The 21005-nt window shown below is 47.5% G+C and overlaps 1 protein-coding gene across 1 annotated transcript in view; it reads right to left on the bottom strand.

Moving 5' to 3' along the window:
• The window catches only part of PSTPIP2 (proline-serine-threonine phosphatase interacting protein 2), a 66894-nt gene that overhangs the window by 8961 nt on the left and 36928 nt on the right, over nt 1–21005 (bottom strand). The window contains exons 3-12 of the mRNA XM_019518111.1: nt 20147–20224; nt 18291–18325; nt 13922–14028; nt 11743–11805; nt 10400–10498; nt 9901–9946; nt 6361–6440; nt 2561–2659; nt 1530–1626; nt 1092–1176 (exon numbers count right to left, since the gene is read on the bottom strand). Of these exons, the coding sequence (XP_019373656.1) occupies nt 1092–1176; nt 1530–1626; nt 2561–2659; nt 6361–6440; nt 9901–9946; nt 10400–10498; nt 11743–11805; nt 13922–14028; nt 18291–18325; nt 20147–20224 (789 nt within the window). The remainder of the gene's footprint in view (nt 1–1091; nt 1177–1529; nt 1627–2560; nt 2660–6360; nt 6441–9900; nt 9947–10399; nt 10499–11742; nt 11806–13921; nt 14029–18290; nt 18326–20146; nt 20225–21005) is intronic.

The raw sequence follows: 21005 nt of genomic DNA on the forward strand, positions 1-21005 counted from the left end.
CAATGTTTTGGTCGATTTACTAGCCACAGCATCGCATCGCAGGCTCATGTTCATCTTGTGGTCAATCACGACCCCCAAGTCTCTTTCTTCTGTAGTGCTAGCCAGCGTAGCACTGCCGAGCCTATAAGGATGCTGCAGGTTTTTCTTCCCAAGGTGGAGAACCTTGCATTTTTTGGTGTTAAACACCATCAGGTTCTCATCCGCCCGTTTCCTGAGCCTATCAAGGTCAGCCTGGATCACCCGCCTGTCTTCAGGTGTGGACACTTTACCCCAAAGTTACATGATGTGTATCTAGCTGGAGTTCAGTCGCAGCCTTGGCTGTCCTGGTTTGCTCTCTGCAGGTTCAGACCAGTGCACCAACCCTGCGTCACAGACGGCATCTGGCATGCAGGCTGAACCCAGTGCCACGGGCTTTGCTTGCAGCACAGTGGGGCTGGTCTGGGGTGCAAGCCGCATGTGGTGCCCATGCCAGATCAGCTTTGCATGCTGGCTCCAGCATGCACAGACAGCCTGGGGCCCGATCCAAACCAGCCCCAAAGCCAGCATGCAGGGCTAAGCTGATGGGATGCCACACGCAGCCTGCACCTCAGACTCTGTGCAGTGCCCATAGCACTGGGTCCAGCCAATGTGCTGTGTGCAAAGCAGGCCCTGGAGCAGGGCCAATATATACCATGCACAGGAGACTGGCATGGACCAGCCCCTCTGGTGCACAGCCCTGGTCCAGCCCACACATCATCTGGCCGGGGGGACTGGACGAGTTTGACACCCCTGACCTATACATACTCTCAAGCTGATCCAAGCCTCCCCAAACAACAAAAGGGAGAGCACAAAATCCAGGAGGATTCCAGCAGCACAGCTGGGAGCAAGGGAAATGGTGAAGAGGTGCAAAACATAATGGAAAGCAGGACTCAACCCAGGTGCAATTTCCAATCTGCCTGGATTCCCCCTTGCACAAAACCACAACCCACCATCACAAGCCTCTAATGGAGCCCAACATCCAGACAGTTACAAAAGGCGTAAGAAAGCAAAACACATTTTCTTTCAAACAGCCACCCCAGTCCTTGTACTGTTCTCTGTGTTGTGTTCCTTACCTCCCTATTCCTGGTGGCGGGGCCTGATTTCTCACTGGAGTTGCATTTCTCGGCGTGTTGTAGTAATTTTCATAGACAACTGGAGCTAGAAAAAGAACTCAACTATCATGCCTAATGTTTTCATGTAACTCTTTGGCACAGAAACACAGCATCACACTGCACCACCTCTCAGCCCCTCATGAATCTGGATGATTCAACTCCAGAACAGTAGAAAGATGCATTCTCTTCAAGGACAAGCAGCAATTGGTTGCTAATCCAATGCCAGGACGCTGTACAAGGGACAGGCTTGATTGAGGACATGGAAGAGAAGCAGGACAACCAGATGTGCTTCCTTTCTGCACCCTCCCTTGTTCCACAAAAGCAACCCTTCTCAGAGCTGAGAAGCTGGAAGGAGGCCCAAGCATAGCGCTGCTTAGAAAACCAGAATCAAACCCATACCTGGGGGCATGTTTCCCATTTTACGGTAGTTTACAAAGAATTCAATATCCTTATCGATGTTGCACATTTCCAAACTTCTGCGGATTTCTTCATATTTCTGCAAAAAGAAAAGAGAAGACTTGTTTCTGCCCATTATTGGGTCTGGCCATCAGCGGACTCAGACAGAGAACAATGGGTTAACTCTGCATTTACAGGTCTTCTGACGGGCACGCAGCCTGCATGAAAGAAGGATAACCAATTGGTATAATCAAGGACATGTTCCTTCTGGTATTCAACAGGACTTAAGGTGCTTGGCCATTGAAATTAAAAGACATCGTAGACCACAGGGAACATGCTTTGGGAATCGTAGTCTCCCCCGGTGGGGTCAGCAGTGACCACTCACACTTTTCTAGCCTCCATTTGCTCTAAGGTTGCAGAGAAAAAGCGTGGACTTAAAAAGTGCACGTACAAATACTGGCCAAAGAGACAGGCAACTGTCTCAAGGGTGAACTTGTGGGCCAAGATCAAGTGTAGTCACTGAACAAGTCTGTTGCCCTGACTGAGATGGACTTGAATGGCATTGTGTAGTGGAGGGTGCAACCCTGCCCAATGCACTGCGAACAGGACACCTGTCTGTAACAGCCTCCCAATGGCCGGCTTCCAGTGGGAGGATCTCAGCTACATGCCTACTTTATGGAAATGCAGGATTCCTCCCTAGCCTGCTCCTGTGGCCATTAGCTAAGGGCAAATGAGACTCAGGGCCATCCAAACCCCAAGACCTCCAGGCCTGGGCCTGCACATAGGATGCCTGCCAAAGGATTTGGGAGTATCTGAAGCCCCAGGCTGAAAAGTCCGGGGTGGAGGATGCTTGCCGGTTGTAGCACCACATATAGTGTTTGAATGATTGAGTTTTGCTCAGTCAAGAGAATTTGGAACCAGTTTGGCTCATTTGACCTGGAATACGAAAAATTTTCCAAAAGAGAGGATTTCTAAGCTGAGGAATCCTCCTTTTTCTCTCCATGAAGGCTTAGAGAGCCTCCGTGTCATCTTACCTCGTCACTCTGGACGCACTCCTGGGAGAGCTGGTTGACGTGCACCCACAGCGCGTTGCGGAAGTAGCTAATCCGTTCACACTCCTGGGTCTCAAAGAACTGCAGTGACACCGGGAAGCACGTCATGATACATCCCCAAATGGCAAAAGCCCATGAGCTCAACCCACCAAGGTTCATCTTGGCAAAGAGGAAGAGAGAGCCTAGGTTGTCCAGGCCACCTCTGCACCAGTGCAGGATTGAGCCTTATTGTGGGACAAGCTTGTGTTTCACATAGTCCCATTTTCAAATGTCATAAACGGTAGGGCGTCAGTTCAAAATTTCTTCTCGACCTTACCCCCCCCCTTGACTGTGGGGGCACCAGGTCTACCTTTGCAGGGAAAGGAAATTGGTCTAACAGAGTCTTTGCCTTCTCCATATGCTACAATCCTAAAGTCTCCGAGACATTTACTAGACAGCAAACAACATGTTTTATACCAGTGGTGCTCAACCTTGTGGCCCTGTGCCTGGGGTCAGTCTGAGGGTCCATCCTAATCTTGCCCACAGCCCAACTGCATATGCCAGATCCAAGCATACATGAGCCCAGCCCTGCATGTTGGATCTGGCCATGCCCTAGCTCAACCCCATGCCCAGCCTGACCCCATATACTGGATGCCAGGCCACACCTTACCGCTCCACAATGGATCCCGAAATATGGCAGCAGGGGAGCAGCAATGAACGCTGTCACCACTCTACCATCAGTACCTGTGATGAGACCCACAAGCCAGACCCACATGGATCTTCAGGCTGGATTTGGGCACCGCTGTTTTATATAATCCCAGGAAGGATTCATCATCTTCTGAAGGGCTTCACTGCTCCCTCAAGTTCCAGCTCTGCCTCCAGCCCTCCCTTTCCTTCCTCTTTGCTTTATCAAAGACCTGAAATTGTCTTTTAAAGAGGCAGCTCAGTAGTTTATTGGGTCCTGTTGCACTGTGGTGGAAAAATGGTGGACTGTAGCACATATAGGGTAAGGCAAAGGCTTGCTGGAGATACAACGTGAACGGGGTCACAGTGCTTGGTTTATACCGATTACTCGATTCTAAGATGAGGTCTTTTCCCCTCACTCATCACAGGAAAAAAAAAGTCTTGTCCTAGACCCGAGTAAGAAATGGCTGTACAGGGAGCCCAGCTGGGGCAGGGACAACAGCAGCAGCTCTGCTACCAACCAGAAGTCCGTCCTGCCACCCTTCCCTTGCTGCCAGGGAAGGAGGAGTCTGCAGGCTGCTGCTATGGTCTCCAATTTGCCCCATGCTGCAGGAAGCAGCTGTGCTGGGAGCCTGGCTCTGCACTGTGCAGCTTCCTCCTTCTCTGCCCTGCTCCCAACCCCTCTCCCCCTTCTGTGGGGAGACAGGGAAATGGGGGAAGGGAACGGGCAGGGAGGAGAAATCTGCATAGTGTAGAGCTGGGCTGGGCTAGGAGAGGCTCTAGGGCTGCACCCATGCCTGGATCAGTGGGAGAGCAGGAAGAGGAGGAAATAAATGGGGGTGGGTGGGGTAATCACCAGGGGGACAAGGGATGAGGGGCAGGATGCCTGCTACCCTGCCCCTGCTTTCCTCTGCCTCGACTTTCCTCCCTGCTTTCCCTGCCTCCTGCTCCTCGCTCCTGCTTTTCCCCATACCTGCCCCCTCACTTCTGCTCTTCCCATTGCCTTCCCCCCCACTGCTGTTTTCCTGCCAACAACAACAAAAAAGCAAATTATTTTAAAAATTATAATTTTCCATATCTAGACACTAATTATTGGGAGGTCGTCTTAAATTTGAAGTCATCTTAGATTAAGGAAAATATGGTTCTCTCTCTCTCCTTATAGATTCATAGAGTGTAAGGCCAGAAGGGACCTTGGAAGATCCTCGGGTCCAGCCCCCTGCACCAAGCAGGAAAGACACCTGGGGTCAAGTGAGCCCAGCGAGGTGACTGTCTTGTCTCCTCTTGAAGATTTCCAGGGTAGGTGACTGCACCACCCCAGGAGGGAGCTTATTCCACAGTCTGGACACCCTGACTGTGAAGAAGTTTTTCCTAATGTTGAGCCTGAATTGATCTTCCAGGAGTTTGTGGCCATTACTTGGGTGCCCTGGTGAACAGTTACTGAGTCACCGAGCCCTTGATGTATTCCCCTAGTGTAGCGGTAAGCTGCTCCCAGGTCTCTTTTCCTCAGGCTGAAGAGTCCCTCAGCCTTTCCTCATACGGCTTGCCATTTAAGCCTCTGATCACACAGGTGGCTCTTCTTTGGACTCCCTCAAGCTTGTCCACGTTGTTGCTGAGTGCGGTGCCCAGGACTGGACGCAGTACTCCAGCTGTGGTCTCACCAGTGCTGAGCAGAGCACAAGAATCGCCTCCTTGGTTTTGCTGGAGATGCATCGGTTGATGCATGCCAGAGTATTATTTGCCCTACTGGCTACAGCATCACGCTGCCAGCTCATATTCATACTGTGGTCTATTATTACCCCCAGGCCGCTTTCATTTGTGGTGCTAGTCATTGTGGTGCCACCAAGCCTGTAGGTGTGTTGGGAGTTGCTCGTCCCGAGGTGCAGCACGCTCAGGCCTTCTCTCAGGCCCAGCTCCTCTCCCCCTCCCAAAACATGCAAGCATACACACAGGTTTGGATCCTACAGGCAAACAGACATGCCAATGTCTAGATGCCTCTCAGAGCCCAAACCTGAATTTTGCCCTGCGATGAGTCTGAATTCCACCAGGAAGCATTAAATTCCTGACATGTTTCCACAGATAACAAGTAACCTTTCATCAAGAATATGCATTTATCCTCCATAACCTTTGTAACACACCCAAAAGATAACTCCCATACCTGGCAGACACCTAATTTGCAGAGATTTGGTTTGTCCAAAGATAAAATTGATCCTTCCTTTGCCCAACCTTGGCAATCTCTTTTGACTGCAATGCCCCACGAGGGGTCTGCCTCATCATACAGTCCTAGCATCAATTGGCTCAGAGTTCATTTAGGGCAGGGGTGCTCAATCTCCAGCCCACAGGCCTAATACAGCCCATGGAGCCATGGCATCTGGCCCATGGGGCTCCCCATGGGTCAGGAAACTTGGCATTGGGGAGCAGTGGCAACTAATATGGCCACCTTCCCTGACTGCCAAATACCCAAATGCCAATCTCTGCAGCAGGCCAGAGTCGGTTGTGCCCCCTTCCCTCTAGGTGGCTGGGTTGGGGGTGGGCTACACTGCCCTCTCCTACCGCCATGGGCCTGGATCAAGCGTCTTTCCCCCTGCAGCTCTGGTTTGGAGCTGGGATGCCCCCCATGCCCTCCCTCTCTACAACCAGATGGGGCCCCACTGAGCCCAATCCAAGTGCCAGATTAGGATAACCAGCTAGATCCAGTGTGTGGGCAGACTGGGCACAGCCCATCCGGCCCACTGGGCAAAAAGGTTGAACACCACTGACTTAGAGCATCTATAATAATTACATTGTTCATTATGTATAATAAATACTCTCATGTGCTATCCAGGAGATGGCAGCACTGGCCATACAGACAAGCTCTTTATTTTGTCCCCTGATATTTGAATGTTTTCTTTTTCTCCTCCCCTTTGAAAAATCGATAACTTTTTTGTGAGGGGGTTATCCAGAAACCAGGTTGGGGATGTGTATGGTCAAGTCTGGAGACTCTTCCAAGTGTTATGAAGAAGGAAGCACTGAGCAGAGGCCAGCTCTGCTCCAACACTGCTGCAAGTGACAGCAAAGGGTATGTGTGCCCAAAAGGCAGCATGCTCCAGCATTCAGGCCCTAGGATGAATGGATGCATTTACCTCACAGGCTTTGATGTGTTCATTCTCCCATTCTTCCCTGATCTTCTCAAGTGTATTAACATTTTGCTGGTAAGCCCTGTCTGTAGAGGGAGATCAAACAGCAATTTAATCATCCACATACCACATTGGAGTGAACACCTGCAAAGAATACAATCATCGTGTCCTGGGTGGTCTACATTCAATGGGCAGACAAGACAACTAGACCCTATGAAAAAGGATTGAGGAGTATGGTTTTCTTCCACAACGCCCCTCCTGAACAGGACATGACTAGGAATCTAGATAATGGCAGTCAGAAGCTGAGGTGCGCAGCAAAAAGCAGCTATATGATTTAGGGAAGTGTTCTGGGAACTGCAGCGGTTGTGTGTCAACACGGCCATGGGGTTGTACTTCAGCCTACTTTGAAAGCTCCAGTGAAGTATGCTGAGCATCGCAGATCCGGGGTGAAACCATGCAGGGCTGACCAGCAAGTTGGTTTTCTTGGGAAAGTTCACAGGCTGTGCAACAGGCTTACGCAAACAGTTACAGGCTCATAAGAAAAGCTCTCCAGGGAAGATCTTTCAAGCAGTAGGACATGGACACCCCTCATCCCCCTGATTTACCTGTAGCAGGTCAGGGTGTTTTTGGTATCTTTTGGCAATATGCCTTGTAGGCCTCCTCTACACACGCAGGTAAAAGCATGATCTAATGTACAATCCACACAATCATACCTTCCTCCATGTCACACAGCATGGCAGGAAGCACAACTATGGGATCATGCATTAGATCCCATCGTGCCTTATTGCTGGTACAGCAGAAGCCCAATCCCCAGGTCCCCCTGCCCCAGCAAGAGACAAGCTCCTGCAGCTGGGAGCTCCCTCAATTGATAAGTGCAAAGTTGAATCGCAGGAAATGAGGGTTGAAAGGGACCTCAGGAGGTCACATCTAGTCCAACCCCCTGCTCCAAGCAGGACCAGTCCCAACTAGATCATCCCAGCCAAAGCTTTGTCTAGCTGGGTCTTAAGTACTAATCACACAATTACAAGCTCCTACCAGCTAAAGTTAGATCTTGAAAATGTGTACTAACTTTATAGATGGTTGCTATCAAGCTTGAATTTGCAAGTGAACCAGGGTCTTCCCTGTGGCTAGGAACTCACAGTTGACAGGGCTCCCAGCTGCAGGAGTGCACCATGCCCCACAGGGTGGAATTGATTTAAATCAAATGGATTTAAATCATGATTTAAATCACTGGTCAGGAAGCCTCAATTGAATCATTTATATCTACAAAAAGTGCATTCTTGTTGTTTGATATGACCTCCATACCTATTATTCACAACTCAGAGACAGATGTAGGTTTCATTCACAGAAGGTACACACTATACATTTTAAAGCAGTGTTTGATTTTGACATTTTTTCAGATTAATTTTGCAGCTACATCAGAAAACTGAATTATAATCTGGTTATTTTATTTACCAAAGCTAACTGAAGCAGATACTTGTGAAGTCATTCATTTGATATCCTCCTAATACAGCCTGGCAGAAATATCTCCCAAATATCCACGATTAATCTAATGAATTGGAGATAGTTCACCTCCCAATGACTTCACAAGTATCTGCTTCAGTTAGCTTTGGTAAACAAAAGAGAAAAATTTTGAGCAGAATATTCCAGAAGTCTCACGGGATAAGTTTCTGAATATAGCCATAAAAGAGAAGAAATAAAAAATGAGAAGAAATCTAGAAGAAAGTGAAGAAAGCCCCAAGCTAATAATATATGGCTTCTAGATTTCTTCTCATTTTTTATTTCTTCTCTTTTATAGCCTGGCAAGCCTGTTGCCACGATAGGTTTTGCCTTCTACCATACCATTCCCTCACTAGATCTGAAATCAGTGGAGAGGCTATACTCAGAAACTTATTCCTCAAGACTTCTGGAATATTCTGCTCAGAATCTTTCTCTTTTGTTTCTACTGCCCCTCTCTCCTTGCATTTATCTCCAGACTCTTCCTCCTTGCCCAGATCTACTCCACCCCAACAATCTTCTATTTATTTAACGTCTAGAAACTTTGCACTTTTAGAGAAAGGTAAGGGCTTGACTCTGGGTACAGTCTTGCAGAGAGACAATAGAGCTGGTGGGTAGGTAATCAGAAGTGATCCTAGTTTTCTCTTATAAAAAAATCCAAAATTCTCTGCTTTAAAAAAAAATCCACATTTTTCCATGATTAAAGCAAAACGCCATATCAACCCAAATAATATATAGTGGCTGGTTTTTTTGATCATGGAAAAATGTGGATTTGTGGGGGAGGGGGTTTATAGCAGAGAATTTTGGATCCTTGGTAATCAGGTCTGTTATCTCTCATCTCCATATACTTCTGTTAACAAGGATGTTACCTCTGGAGACAAATACACAGTTTGAGAACTGAAACTAAGCATCACAGATATGGTTAATGGTATCTTCTGGACTGAGCACTGAGTCCCATTGGGTAGAATGGTTTTCTTTAATCTTTACTAATATATAGAGAAGCCTCTGAGAACTCCATAGGACTGGGCCCCTAATATAGGCCATGGCCTGTTGTGACCTATTTATAAAGCTTTTCTAAAAAGACTACATGAATATATTGTCTGAAAAAGTATATAGTTAGAAGTTATAATTTCTATTCCATGATGATATCTTTGAGCTTTAACATACCTTAAATTAAAATGATCTTTATATAGGTTTGGGGTTTTTTTAAAGCATCTTAACAGAAAAAAAATCAAAAAATACAACTAAATCAAAATAATCTGATTTAAATTTTAAAAATCTGATTTTTTTTAAATAGTTGTTTTTTATCCACCGTGATCCCCAGCATGAGACCCCTGGGCCATGGAGATCAAAGTAGCCATGATCCCAGGTCCGGGAGTTTCACACACCTCTGAACCCTAGGGATCATGGTAACGATGAAGACCCTGCTACATGTACAAATTAGAGCTCAACAGCAACCAGCTCTAAAATTAGTATTCACATTTTCGAGGTCTAACTTGATAGCTGGTTGGAGCTTTTAATCGTGTGATAAGTATTTTGCACGTGTAGCTGGTCTTAAGGTAACTGAGCAATTAAACAGTTAATTCCACAATACCTGTAACGTTGCGGGGGCCACAGTTGTGTGACAGGGTTGACTGAAGTTTTAGGAATAGGTTAGACAAGGACGTGTGTGGGATGGTTTGATAAAAACGATCGTTCCTCAACTAGAGGGTTAGACTGGATGACCTACAGAGGTCCCTTCCAACCCTACTTTTCTATGATTCTAAGATGACAACAAATGCCTTTTCAACACGAAGTGTTGGCAGAACATCTCCTCCTCAGAAGGAAAAAATGGACCTCATGTCTTGATGGGGCAGCACCTTGGGCCAAATTTATCTAGGGTTTAACTTAGTGATTCCCTGCTTTGGGAGAAGGAGGTCTATACCACCATTGCCCCACAGAGCTCCCCTTTGTTCCATCCTGTACTAGAGGGAACAATCCTGTCTCAACAGCGTAGAGCGAGTCCCCCCGTTCCCAAAGGTAAGAGATACCCACGGTATCACCACTCACCAGAATCTTCCAGAGTCGACTTTGTCTGAGCCAACTTCAAGAAGAGCTGAAAACGAAACAAAGGAGACCAAGTTCAATCCAGGACCACTGCCGGGCGGGGCAGGTTCCCAAGTTTACTCCATATTTCTCTCTCTCAAATCCAAAGTTACCAAGAAGATAAAATCTCCCATGAGGCTCAATGTATTTGGTCACCAGGGCAGCATCCTTCCATGAGCTCTCTGCCAACATTGCTCCACCAATGCCCCAGCTCTTTAGTGCCAAGTGTTCATGGTATGAATCCTTTAACTAATTACAGACCACCCAGAGGTCCCGGCACTTCTGCTGCCAGTGACTGCATGAGAAGAAAAAAGTGCCATCTGCACCAGTCACGTAATTGGGACCTTTATCTGTCAGGCTTGTTCTAAAAATGGTGTCATCTCCTGGAGAGGATGCAGTTGCTCCAGCCTATCATTGGACCTGTGATGAATGCAGAGCAGAAACACCCTCCCCGGCTCCTCACCTTTTCTTGCTGCTTTTGCGTTACGAGATTGGCACTGCGGTGCACAGCCTGTTCTGCTTCATCTTTATCCCGGCAGCGTTGCTCATACAACCTCTTCGACTAGGAAAGCCAAAGGGGGAAAGGCAGGTGGGTGGAAAGAGAGGACACGACTCTCACAAACCTGGCCCCCAAACATCAGGTCATGTTCTACTCCCAGTTAAAGTGGTGCAGCCCAGCACACATTAATATACAGCAAAAGCTTTGTTATCCAGCATGAGTGGGGTAAGGGGGGCACCGGTTACCTAAAAATTGCAGTTAAATGGAAGACAGTGCCATATTTGTAGTGCAAATACTTGATGCGCGTGCTGGATAGACTCAGCAACGATTCCAGTTGCTAAAATGAGGATTTGTACTGGGGGATAGTGGAAATTCTGGTTAATAGAGTATTCCGGTTAGTAAAATGCCAGTTAACACAGCTTTTATTGTAGGACCTGCCTAACCCCTTCAAGTCCAGTTTCTCACTTCTGGCAGCCATCCACATCTGATGCTGCAGTTATGCAAGCCCCTTAGGTGAAGAGGGTTTAAATGTGCAAGGAAAGAACGTAATTGCTTGCAGCAGTCCAGGGCACTAGACTCAATGCTACAGGAAGTCCCTTCAGATCCTACAGGTCTTGTTCCTAGGCAATGCTGACTACATGAAGCTTTCCTCCCTGACCTGCTTATAGCATAATGCATGAAATCAGATCACATTCATTCCCAACTCCACAACCACCACCAGCCACACATTCATTATCCTTGCAGATGCTTTGCATTTGCTCTGCAGTTCCTGCATGCTAATAGCCAAACCCCAAAAAAGTACATACAACAGAATTAGAGAATCATAGAAAATGAGGGATGGAAGGGCCCTCAGGAGGTCACATCTAGTCCAACCCCCTGCTCAAAGCAGGACCAGCCCCAACTACATCATCCTAGCCAAGGCTTTGTCTAGTTGGGTCTTAAAAAACCTCCAAGGATGGAGACTCCACAGCTTCCCTGGGTAGCCTGCTCCAGTACTTTACTACCATCCTCATGAGAAATTTTTTTTCCTAGTATCTAACCTAAACTTCCCTTGCTATAACTTGAGACCATTGCTGCTTGTTCTGTCATGTGCCACCACTGAGAACAGTCCAGCTCCATCCTCTTTTGAACCCCCCTTCAGGTAGGCTGGCTAAGGAAATGAAAGACTTGGTGCTGCAGTCAGTCTCAGTGCCTAGGTAGGCTACACACTTTCATGTTAGCGTTGTTAACTCACAGCAGGTGAGAGAGATAGCAGACCCCTAATGTGTCTGCATGTTACCCTCAGGAACCCTGCGAGGTCCTCTTACCTCTGTTGTTTTTTTATACTGCAAATTCCTGTTTTTATGAATAGCTTCCATGATAAGCTCTATCTGTAAAGAGATCAAAAACCTGTGTTGGGCACCATCCATCCATGCAACATAAAAATCCAATGAGCAGAAGACAGGGCAAGGCCCAGACTGTCAGATTTATTTAGGCACCTATCTCTGATGGATTTCAGTGGGAACAGGGCATCTAAATCAAAAGGTCAGCCTGAGCCTAGTGGCCTACTGGGTTAGTGGGGTTAAGAAACACCAGTTTTTGTAGCTAGTGACACACACAATGGCTAGGATCACACCTGACTGCCTTTGTTCCCCAGCTTGAATGAGCAGATGCCCATTTACAGCTTGCTTGACTGGGAGACAGCCTTAGGCATGAGTCCAAACCAAAGTTCAAAAAACACCTCTCTCTCAAGCCAGAGCAGGACACCTCTACTCTTTCCCCACGCCTCAGGTACCTGCACCCCTTTAAAAAGCTGGCCCTCTGACATTCACCTTTATAAGCTCCTTGTTTCAGCCCTGTTACATGTCAGAGCTTATGTGAGGCAAGCGACTTACAGTGTGTTGCCTTGCAGGACTTCAAACCCTTCTTGAGGCCTTGCAGATATGTTGAACTTGCATGACCTGTACTTCTTTAAGAAGTGCTTAGCTATTGCGCTCCCTCGTTTTACAGACAGAGGGAAACAGAAGCAAATGGAAGTTAAGGAGAACAGCCCCAAATCAGCCAGGAAACAGAATCAGAGACTGAACCCTCTTTCCTGACTTCCAGCCCATATTGCAGGGCACTAGGGCTTCGATTTTCAGACGTGCTCCAGCAGCTCCGTGGGCCAACAGCCACGTTTCTACTGGCCCCTTCTGGTGAGAGCAACAGCAGCTGAGCACACCTGGGGGTGCGGACACCCGTAACAACTGTACTGCTCCAAAATGTCACTGCCTGGGAACCCACAAGCCGTTGTTGCAAGACAGGGTGCGGACACATGTAGCAACCAAACCGTTCCCAAACATCACTGCTGGGGAATCAAGGCGTGATGATGTGAAAGGATGTGGCTTCAACACCAGGGGGTGGGAGCTAGCACCCAGCCCAGCATGCCTTGCAGTGGGTGAGTGTGGGGTAGTACTTGCACCCATGCTTCAGGGGCTTGCAGGGGTGGGTGACCTGTGGCTGGGAGTATTGTCACTCTTCTGCTTTCACTTCTATCTGCAGCATGAAGTCAATGAACAAGCAGTGCAAGGGAGCTCACTGATAAAACATGCCAAGAAAAGGAAAAAGGAGCAGTAGAGTTCTGGCTGTGTACCAGCAGGACCAGCTGTAGCAGAAGTATAGGGGCGGGAGAGGAGGCATGTGAGGAGCAATGCTGTGTGGGATGCCTGGAGGACCAAACAGACCCGTGTCACTTGGTGCCCACACAATACAAGATTGGTTCACAGTGAACCAGTTCAAAACAGCACTGAATTTCCCAGGTACACTTCTGAATCATTCCAGGTGGATTCAAATTGGTTGGACAGACTTGTATAACCACCTGCTTCAGGTTTAAAGCACATTTAAACCATTTTAAGTGTTATGTCTGTCCATGCCCTGAAAGTCTGGCTAAAGCCCATGGCTGTCCCATCACTTGCCCCTGTCTGGAGGGTGGGGAGCAGAAAGGCTCATTGCATCTTATAACAAAAAGGAATGAAAAACTATTTTTCCTTAAAAGACACTGGGAAACCTAAAGGAAACCAGGTGTGGTCAGAGCAAGGAAGCAGCCAAGAGCCGCATGGATTCACTCCGATTTCATTACAACATTCAAGAGTAAAGGCTGGAAATCCCAAAGCGGCAGCGAGTTCACGAGAGGAAGGGGTTTGGAGCGGGGCAATTTGAACAGGAAGATTTGTATACAAGCAAACTTCCAGTCAAGCTGGGCTCTCACACCTTGGTACTAAGGCAAGCCTTAGGAGCCAGCTGCTTGGGCTCACCACGATCCCATGACTTGCCTTGCAGAAGTCAGGGTGTCAATCCTGGCATTTGGGCCATATTCGAACTCAAGAAACGACACAGAATCAGGGCGGAAGGGATCTCCCAGACCAACCCCAAGCACAAGCACCAGTGACAGGTGCAGGCTGGCAACTCTCCAGACCCTCTAAAAAGCCTTCCCTGGCAAGCTGCATTACTTGGCCCAAAATTCCTGACCTTCTTCCGATGCAGTTTCTGCTTTTCCCGGAAGTCTTCCATTTTCCTGGCCTCTTCCCGGAAACTCTGGGCCAGCTGGATGTGACTCTGCCCCACGCTGTCTATCCCTGCAAATTAAAGGGGATGGGAAGGAGGAAAAGACATGCACACAAAGTGATTTCATTGATTGAGCCTCTTGTACGATTTAATAGAACAGACCTGGGTAATCATGTCTCCTGCTATAGGAGGCACCTGTTTCATATAAATCCCTTTCAGAAGGATAGTGCCATGGGAGACTTAAAACAACTTTAAATTAAAGGTTTGTCTACACAGGGATTATTGCAGAACAGTGAATCCTGATTACCGCCCTTTGTGGGATGTTCTTAATCCACTTTGGAGCTAAATGAAGATCTTTCTGAGCAAGGCAATTTGATTCCAGAATAAGAGCATCCACAAAGGTAGCGAAAATCAGGAATACATATTCCATCTGAATTTGGATTAAGGTTGGGAATTTATGCACATCCCTCAATACATTAAGGTCAAAAAGCACCCGATGAAGTAAGCAAGTGTTCACCCCACCCTCCCCTGCCCCGATTTACAGACAGGTAAACTGAAGCCTAAACCCATCTCACAGACTCAATGTAAGGCTCATTTTTAATTGGAATGATCTCTTCTCTGCCCAGATCCAGCAGTCACTCTAGTGCTAATAGCTAAGACTATTCCTTGGCTCAGGCAGTAAGTGGCTTTGTTTTTGGAGCCCAGAATTCAAAAGTTGTGTCCCCATTACGTTTTAACCCTGCTCAGGCTGGGGAATCCCACACAACTGTGGTGGGCAGGTCCTGGAGGAGCTTGGATTTCCAGCAATATCATATTATTGCAGCTTTTTCAGCCTCTTATCTCTAGCAATGCTCACATTTCAAACACGCAATCTTGCTCCTGCTGTGCCACCTGCTTCTTCCTCTATAGCTTATCTCCCAGGAAAAAATACCCAGTAGCACAGTAACAACCACAAGTGCTTCTGTCATGCTGATTGCATCTAATTCATCTCTTCATCCTGTGAAAGCTTTGCCCAGTGCACTTGGGCACTGCTGGCATGTGCTTAGAGCAGAACACTATAAAATAGGGCTCTGCAAAACAGCACCGTTCCGGGTCGACTTGCGTTTCGACAGAACAGTGTTTCATTTCAAATTTCATTTTGATTCAAAACCGCTGTTCCATTTCAGTAGGGCTGTGTGAAATGGCACCATTTCATTTTGACTTCTGTTTTGACGGGACAAGAGTTTCATTTTGACTTTCGTTTCATTCCGTTTTGTCAAAACTGTTTCGACGTTTTGCCCGTAGGTTATAATGGGGAAGCTCAAAACAGCCTATAACTTTGTCATTCTGGCCTGATTTGGATGACACTTGCAAGAATTGTAGCCCCTTCTCAGGGCATGAAGCCTGCCAAGTTTCAAGGAAATAGGTGTAGGGGTTTGGGGGAAACTGCACCTCAACGTCTTGAAAGCAAAAAACTCATGTCATGTGTATGTGTTACACCACAGCAGGGTCAAAACTGCAGGCATGCTAGCCCCAGCTGAGGCCACGAAGCTTGCCATGTTTCAAGGAGATAGGTGTGGGGGGTTTGGGGGAAACTGCACCTCAAGCTGCAGACAAGCAAAACTCGAGACATGGGTGATACTGTGTGTGTTAAGGTGCAGCAGGATGAAAACTGCAGGGATGGTGGCCCCTGCTGTGGCCACAACACCTGCCAGCTGTCGAGGAGATCGGTGCAGGGGGACTCTGGGTTCTGGGGCCATGCACCCTAGCTGCTGACAGGCAAAACTCGTGACATGGGTGGGTGACACTGTGTGTGTGTTAAGGTGCACACCCAACTGACACGAAGGCAGAAAGCAGGGCAGTTCAAACAATGCTGCCTTTTATGCAGTTTTTCCATTCCTCCCCCAGAGCACTGGGATTGGCAGGGACCTCAGGGAAGGATCACAGTCACCGGCCAGCTACACAGTCAATAATGAGAGCAGTCCTCCTCCCTTCCCCCTCGCTCCCTTTACTTTAGTTCCTGTTCCCCTGCAGGCAAGCCCAGCTTGAGCTTTGAAACTCAAAATGTTTCAAAATTTTCTAAACGTTTTGACTTGCCTCGTTTCATTTCAAGGCTGTTTCGAAGTTCTCTGTTTCGTTTCGATTTCGCTGTTTCGAGCTTGAAACGAGTCGAAACAGCGTTGAAATGAAACTGCCGGCGAAACTGCACACAGCCCTACAATAAAATCATAGCAAGAGCCTCCCCGGAAACCCTTATATCTTACGTGACGATCCCACTCTGCTCTGCTGATGTGTGTGCAGGTTATTGTAATCTAATTAGATTCTTCCAAAGGATGTGGGACATTTTTTGCATATCGGTGATTTTCCAAGGGTTAAATATTAACTGCTACAGTATGGAAGTTCCCTCTTTTCACCACTCCAGTAGATAACACTATACTGCTATTTGCACGCTTGGGTTAGCACAGGCAGGAAGACATCACCAGCTGATCTGAGCCACAGTGGAGCAATGCCTAGACCACAAATGTAAATCTATGTAAGCAAGAGGATGCAGGGCTTTAGGAAGTGCAAAAATGGCAGGCAGCAAGGTCACCCCCTCCTTCCTTAGTGTTGTCACATGTCTAGGAACCCAAGGGCTCTCCTCAACCACCAAACCAATTAAAACTCAAAACTGTGCAGGCATCAGCTGACAGCTCAGCCAGGAAGTTCATTTTGGACAACACCCTTTACCCGACATGTCATCTCATTATTAAAGGCGTTTTTACAAGTGCTCTGAGGGGGGTGGAGGGCACTTTAATTAGAGCAGCTACAAGAGCGGCTCTAATTAAAAGCACCCACAGCGCCTGATGGATCAGCACCCCCAGGCTTCCAGATGGTGGCAGGAGTGCTTTAGCTAAAGCTCATCTAACGAGCTTTAGTTAAACCACCCCTGCTGCCATTTTGAAGTGCAGGGATGCTGATACACGAGACGCAGGAGGCTGCTGGAGCACGCTAATTAACACGCTCCTGCAGACTCGATTCATTGAGCCTGCTCCGACGTGCTGTAATTACACGTGTAATTACAGCACGGCGGAGCAGCCTCCCCGCACACCTGCAGGCACCCTATGCTCTTACACCCCACGAACGTTGTCGGTGCCTTTGTACAGAGTGCCCGTAAACCGCTAACAGATTTGCAGCTGTCTGAACAACAGTCCTGCCAGGTAACTGCAGCCTTCAGCAAGACTTTCGGGCAGAGATCTAAAGACAGCACTTTGGGTACAGACAACACTTTAACAAATGTTATCAGTCTCTTCCATCTGCCCAATTCTGTAGTGATACAAGTGCATGTGATAAAGCAATTGCAACCTGAACCCCATTTGAAGGTTAGATTTGTAAAGACGCTGATGCACACCCCGAGCGACAGCTGCTCTGCCCCTTTCAAAGCAGTTAAAAAGGCAGGACTGTTTATGCCTTTGGACACCTCAAATGCAAGTGCACAACCCCCTTGCCTATCTCCTTTGTCCATTAAGGTCCTTGGATGCCTAAAGGTCTGTGTCACTTGTCACTTGTGCTGCCACCTTGCAGAGCTGCGCTAAGGGTAACATAGGTATTTCACTCCTCAAGGCTGATTCCTAGCTAAGCATCTGTGCCAGAGTGCCCCAAAGGGGCCTGATCTGATACATGTGCTCAGACCATGGCTAAGACACAAGCAACAGTAAGTACTGAGTTCAGCACAAGGCACAGCAGCCACAGATGCTCCCAGCCTTAAGCATGGACTCAAAAGATGGTGCTGCTCTGCCTTTTAGATATCAACTGAACAGTGACAGGATTTGGCCAGAAAGAGGGTTCCAGGCCATCCACAGCCTAAGAAGGTCCACGGTCACAACTCCCAACTCCCAAGGCAGTGCCCTGACCACCAGCTGTACAGTAAGCCAGGGAGAGGCACACTTCTCCCCTCCTGTGGAAGACGCCAGCCCATTACACAGCCAGGAGCAAAACACACCTAGGACCAGAGGGACAAGAGGCTCTGCAACCCAAAGTGTTCCCTGTGAGAGAGAAGTGGGGGGCAGCTCCCCTGCTCCCATACTCTTTATGCATGTTATCCAATAGCACTAATGCAGAAGCAGTCTCTGAGTTACAATGCTACTATGTTCCGAGAAACTAGGTAGTCAGGATGTCTGCTTGCTAGACTAAAACAAATGAACCAAAGGGGAAAAGTCTGTTGTATCCTCCAAAGACTCTGATTTTACTAGTGGTTTCCTGCAAGCGAGCATACAGCTTTGCAGATTTGCAAGGATTGAATTTCTTTGCAGGCTGTGCTCTGCAAAACACCCTGGCAGATTTTTTTACAAGAAACAAAGCTTAAACAGTTACTCACGTTGCTTAAAAACTTCGAGCGCTTTCTTCAGGGTGCTGAAAAGACACAAGCACACAATTGGAAAAAAAAAACTGGAAACAAAATAGTTAGGCTCAGAGCAACATCAAACAGTGGCCAGAGTCAGAAGATCAATAAATACCGTGTTTCCCTTTAACCTGGGGGGAATTGATCCATTTTATATGGTAGGAGCTGTGAATACCTCAGTCCATCTTTCTTGAAACCATATGTGCTGCACACAGTATGAGCGCACGCGTGCACGCGTCCATACACACTTGGGCTTTTCATCAGTCTGTCACATCAGGGGCACGGGTTTACTACCCTATACAGCAACACCATGACAAGGGATGGTATTATCGTACTTATTTCTACCACTGCACATGTCTGCCAACCAACAGAGCAGGGCAGGATATCTCATTTAGCTCACATTTGTGATCATTTGCTTATGGCAACACTTCAGAGCCCCAACCCAGGTCTGGGCCCAGTGGTGCTAGTCACCACACCTATACACAACTGGAGGCAGCAATCCCCTGAGGGCAGGGACTGACTAAAAGCACGAAGGATTTGTAATCCCCTTTTCACAGATGAGGAAGTCTGGCACTTCCTGTTCTGCTACAACTTTGACATCAGGAGGCAGGAGCTGGAGTAACTATAAGCTGTCAACAGCAAGCAAGGCAGGGTCTCTAGCACAGCGGTTCACAACCTTTTTTGTCCCCGGACCCATTTGTAAGCATGGGTGGCCAGTCCTGACCCAGTGCCCCTCTCTCCTGACCTGCTGCACAGTATGTGGGGCGGGGAGAGTGGGGCTCTTGCAGGCTGGGACTCTGCCAGCCTGCAAGGGAAAAGCCACAGTTTCCTGTGTTTTTCTTCTTTAAAGACAAACTCATTTTTAAAGTTTGCAGAAACCTATTTTTAAAGTGTGTTCAGTACCCTTTCATACGTTCTTGCAACCCACAGGTTGAGAAACACTGCTCTAGCAGACAAAGCATCCAGAGACGTGAGTCCTATCCTCATTTTTCTGCGCGGCGCAAACCAAAACACCTTGCTTCTGTGTGCTGGTGGCTTCCTCATCTGGTAAGCAGACAGATTGCTGCCTACTTCTTCTGGGAAGCACTTTGGCAGCTACCTATGAACAGCTCTTAAAGAAGCAGGTTTTACTATTCTGTGCTTCAGGACAATTTTCCTGGGTGGAAGTGGCCTTCCCAGTGACCACAGAGAAGGATGAATGCTCTACGAGAACAGCACAGGGGTCACACGATGCATGCATGTTGTTTCAGTCAGGTGATTGGAAATGGGTGGGAGGATGATTTCTTCCCGTTAATGTTCTCTATGGGCTAGGCCTCCAGTTCAGCCGGTTCCCTGCAAGGCTCTGCTTGGGGACAATTAGCAGCCCTATGTGCCGAACAGCTTAACTGCAGAGAGGCAAAAGTTCAGCTTCAAGCTCATCTTACTGTTCGGTTCAGGGATGTAACAGGACTTCCGCAAGACCTCACCAAAATGGAGGAAGAGAACTCACGTTTCATGCCTCATTTCACTGCTTTTAGCCGCTCACCCATAGGATCTTGTCCCAGCTTCCATGAAGCAACAGGGTTTGGTGAGTTTCTGGGTAGCCAGAAGTTATTTTTGTGGCAGGGCAAATTTTGGAGATTCCAAATAAACGACCAGGAAGGACAGACTTGCCACACAGCACTCATTCACAAGACATCTGTTGTAAAACATCTTTTTTTTCCTCCTGTAACCTCATTCCCAAATTTCGACACCACTGTAACTGCCACTGCCTGCTTTTACACCACTGTACCAGACTTCCTTATTGAAAGCAAAGGCATTTTTCTTATGAGTGCACAGGAGTTTAGACTTACTTCAGCTCTGTCTGCCCACATGGCTTCTTCCTTGACAAGTTAATGAGATCTTTGCCATATTTTTCTTCTATGATTGCCCTGTTATAGGAAGAAAAGTGAAAGAATTCACATGCAGTTCAGAGTTTGAGAGTAGTTCGCTGTAAGAGTCAGGGTTGCACCAAGTTTTGCAGTGTGACACCACTACCATATACAAACAGAAAGCAATCTTCTAAATCAAGGCCACTGGTTGCAAATACTCATCTTAAAAGGCCTTAGTTAAGGTTGTGGGTAGCTGGTCTGTGACCACAAGTTGTCTTAACAACCCTGATCTGTTCTAAAGAGTCAAGGGAGGATCCTGGCCTTTATGTGATAGGATCAAATTGATTTTGATAAAAAATGGAGCTGAATTTCACCTCTATGCCCAGTTTTTAGTCCAGCTGGAATATTGTTAATCCAAAAGTAGTGGCTGGGATAACGATGTTACTACTTACCCAATGGTCTTTAAATCAAACAGAGCTCTTACCGCTGTCTATTTGGTATGACAGTCTGGGCCCCTTCATTACTGATGTTTCCAGTGGCTAAAATCAAACACTTCCATAGCAGATGACACCATGGAGATCTGTGCCCCTTCTGCGCCCACAGACTAACTGACATAGAAACTACCTGTTTGGGTGACGTAACAGGGACAACCTGGGTGACTTTGGGCCTGGAACATTAGTGGCCGTGTAACACTGGCGTTGCCAATTCATAACTTGGGCTCCACGCACAAGTCCTTCTCAGGCAAAGGCACGTCCTACATCGCTTGGAGACAAGAATCTGTGTTTGCATCTCATGCGAGTACCCCAAAATGCTCTCTCCTGCACCCTCTTTTCCTCTCAAA

Source organism: Gavialis gangeticus, unplaced genomic scaffold (assembly GCF_001723915.1).
Source record: "Gavialis gangeticus isolate Ggan-Ray unplaced genomic scaffold, GavGan_comp1, whole genome shotgun sequence".
Classification (NCBI taxonomy): Eukaryota; Metazoa; Chordata; order Crocodylia; family Gavialidae; genus Gavialis; species Gavialis gangeticus.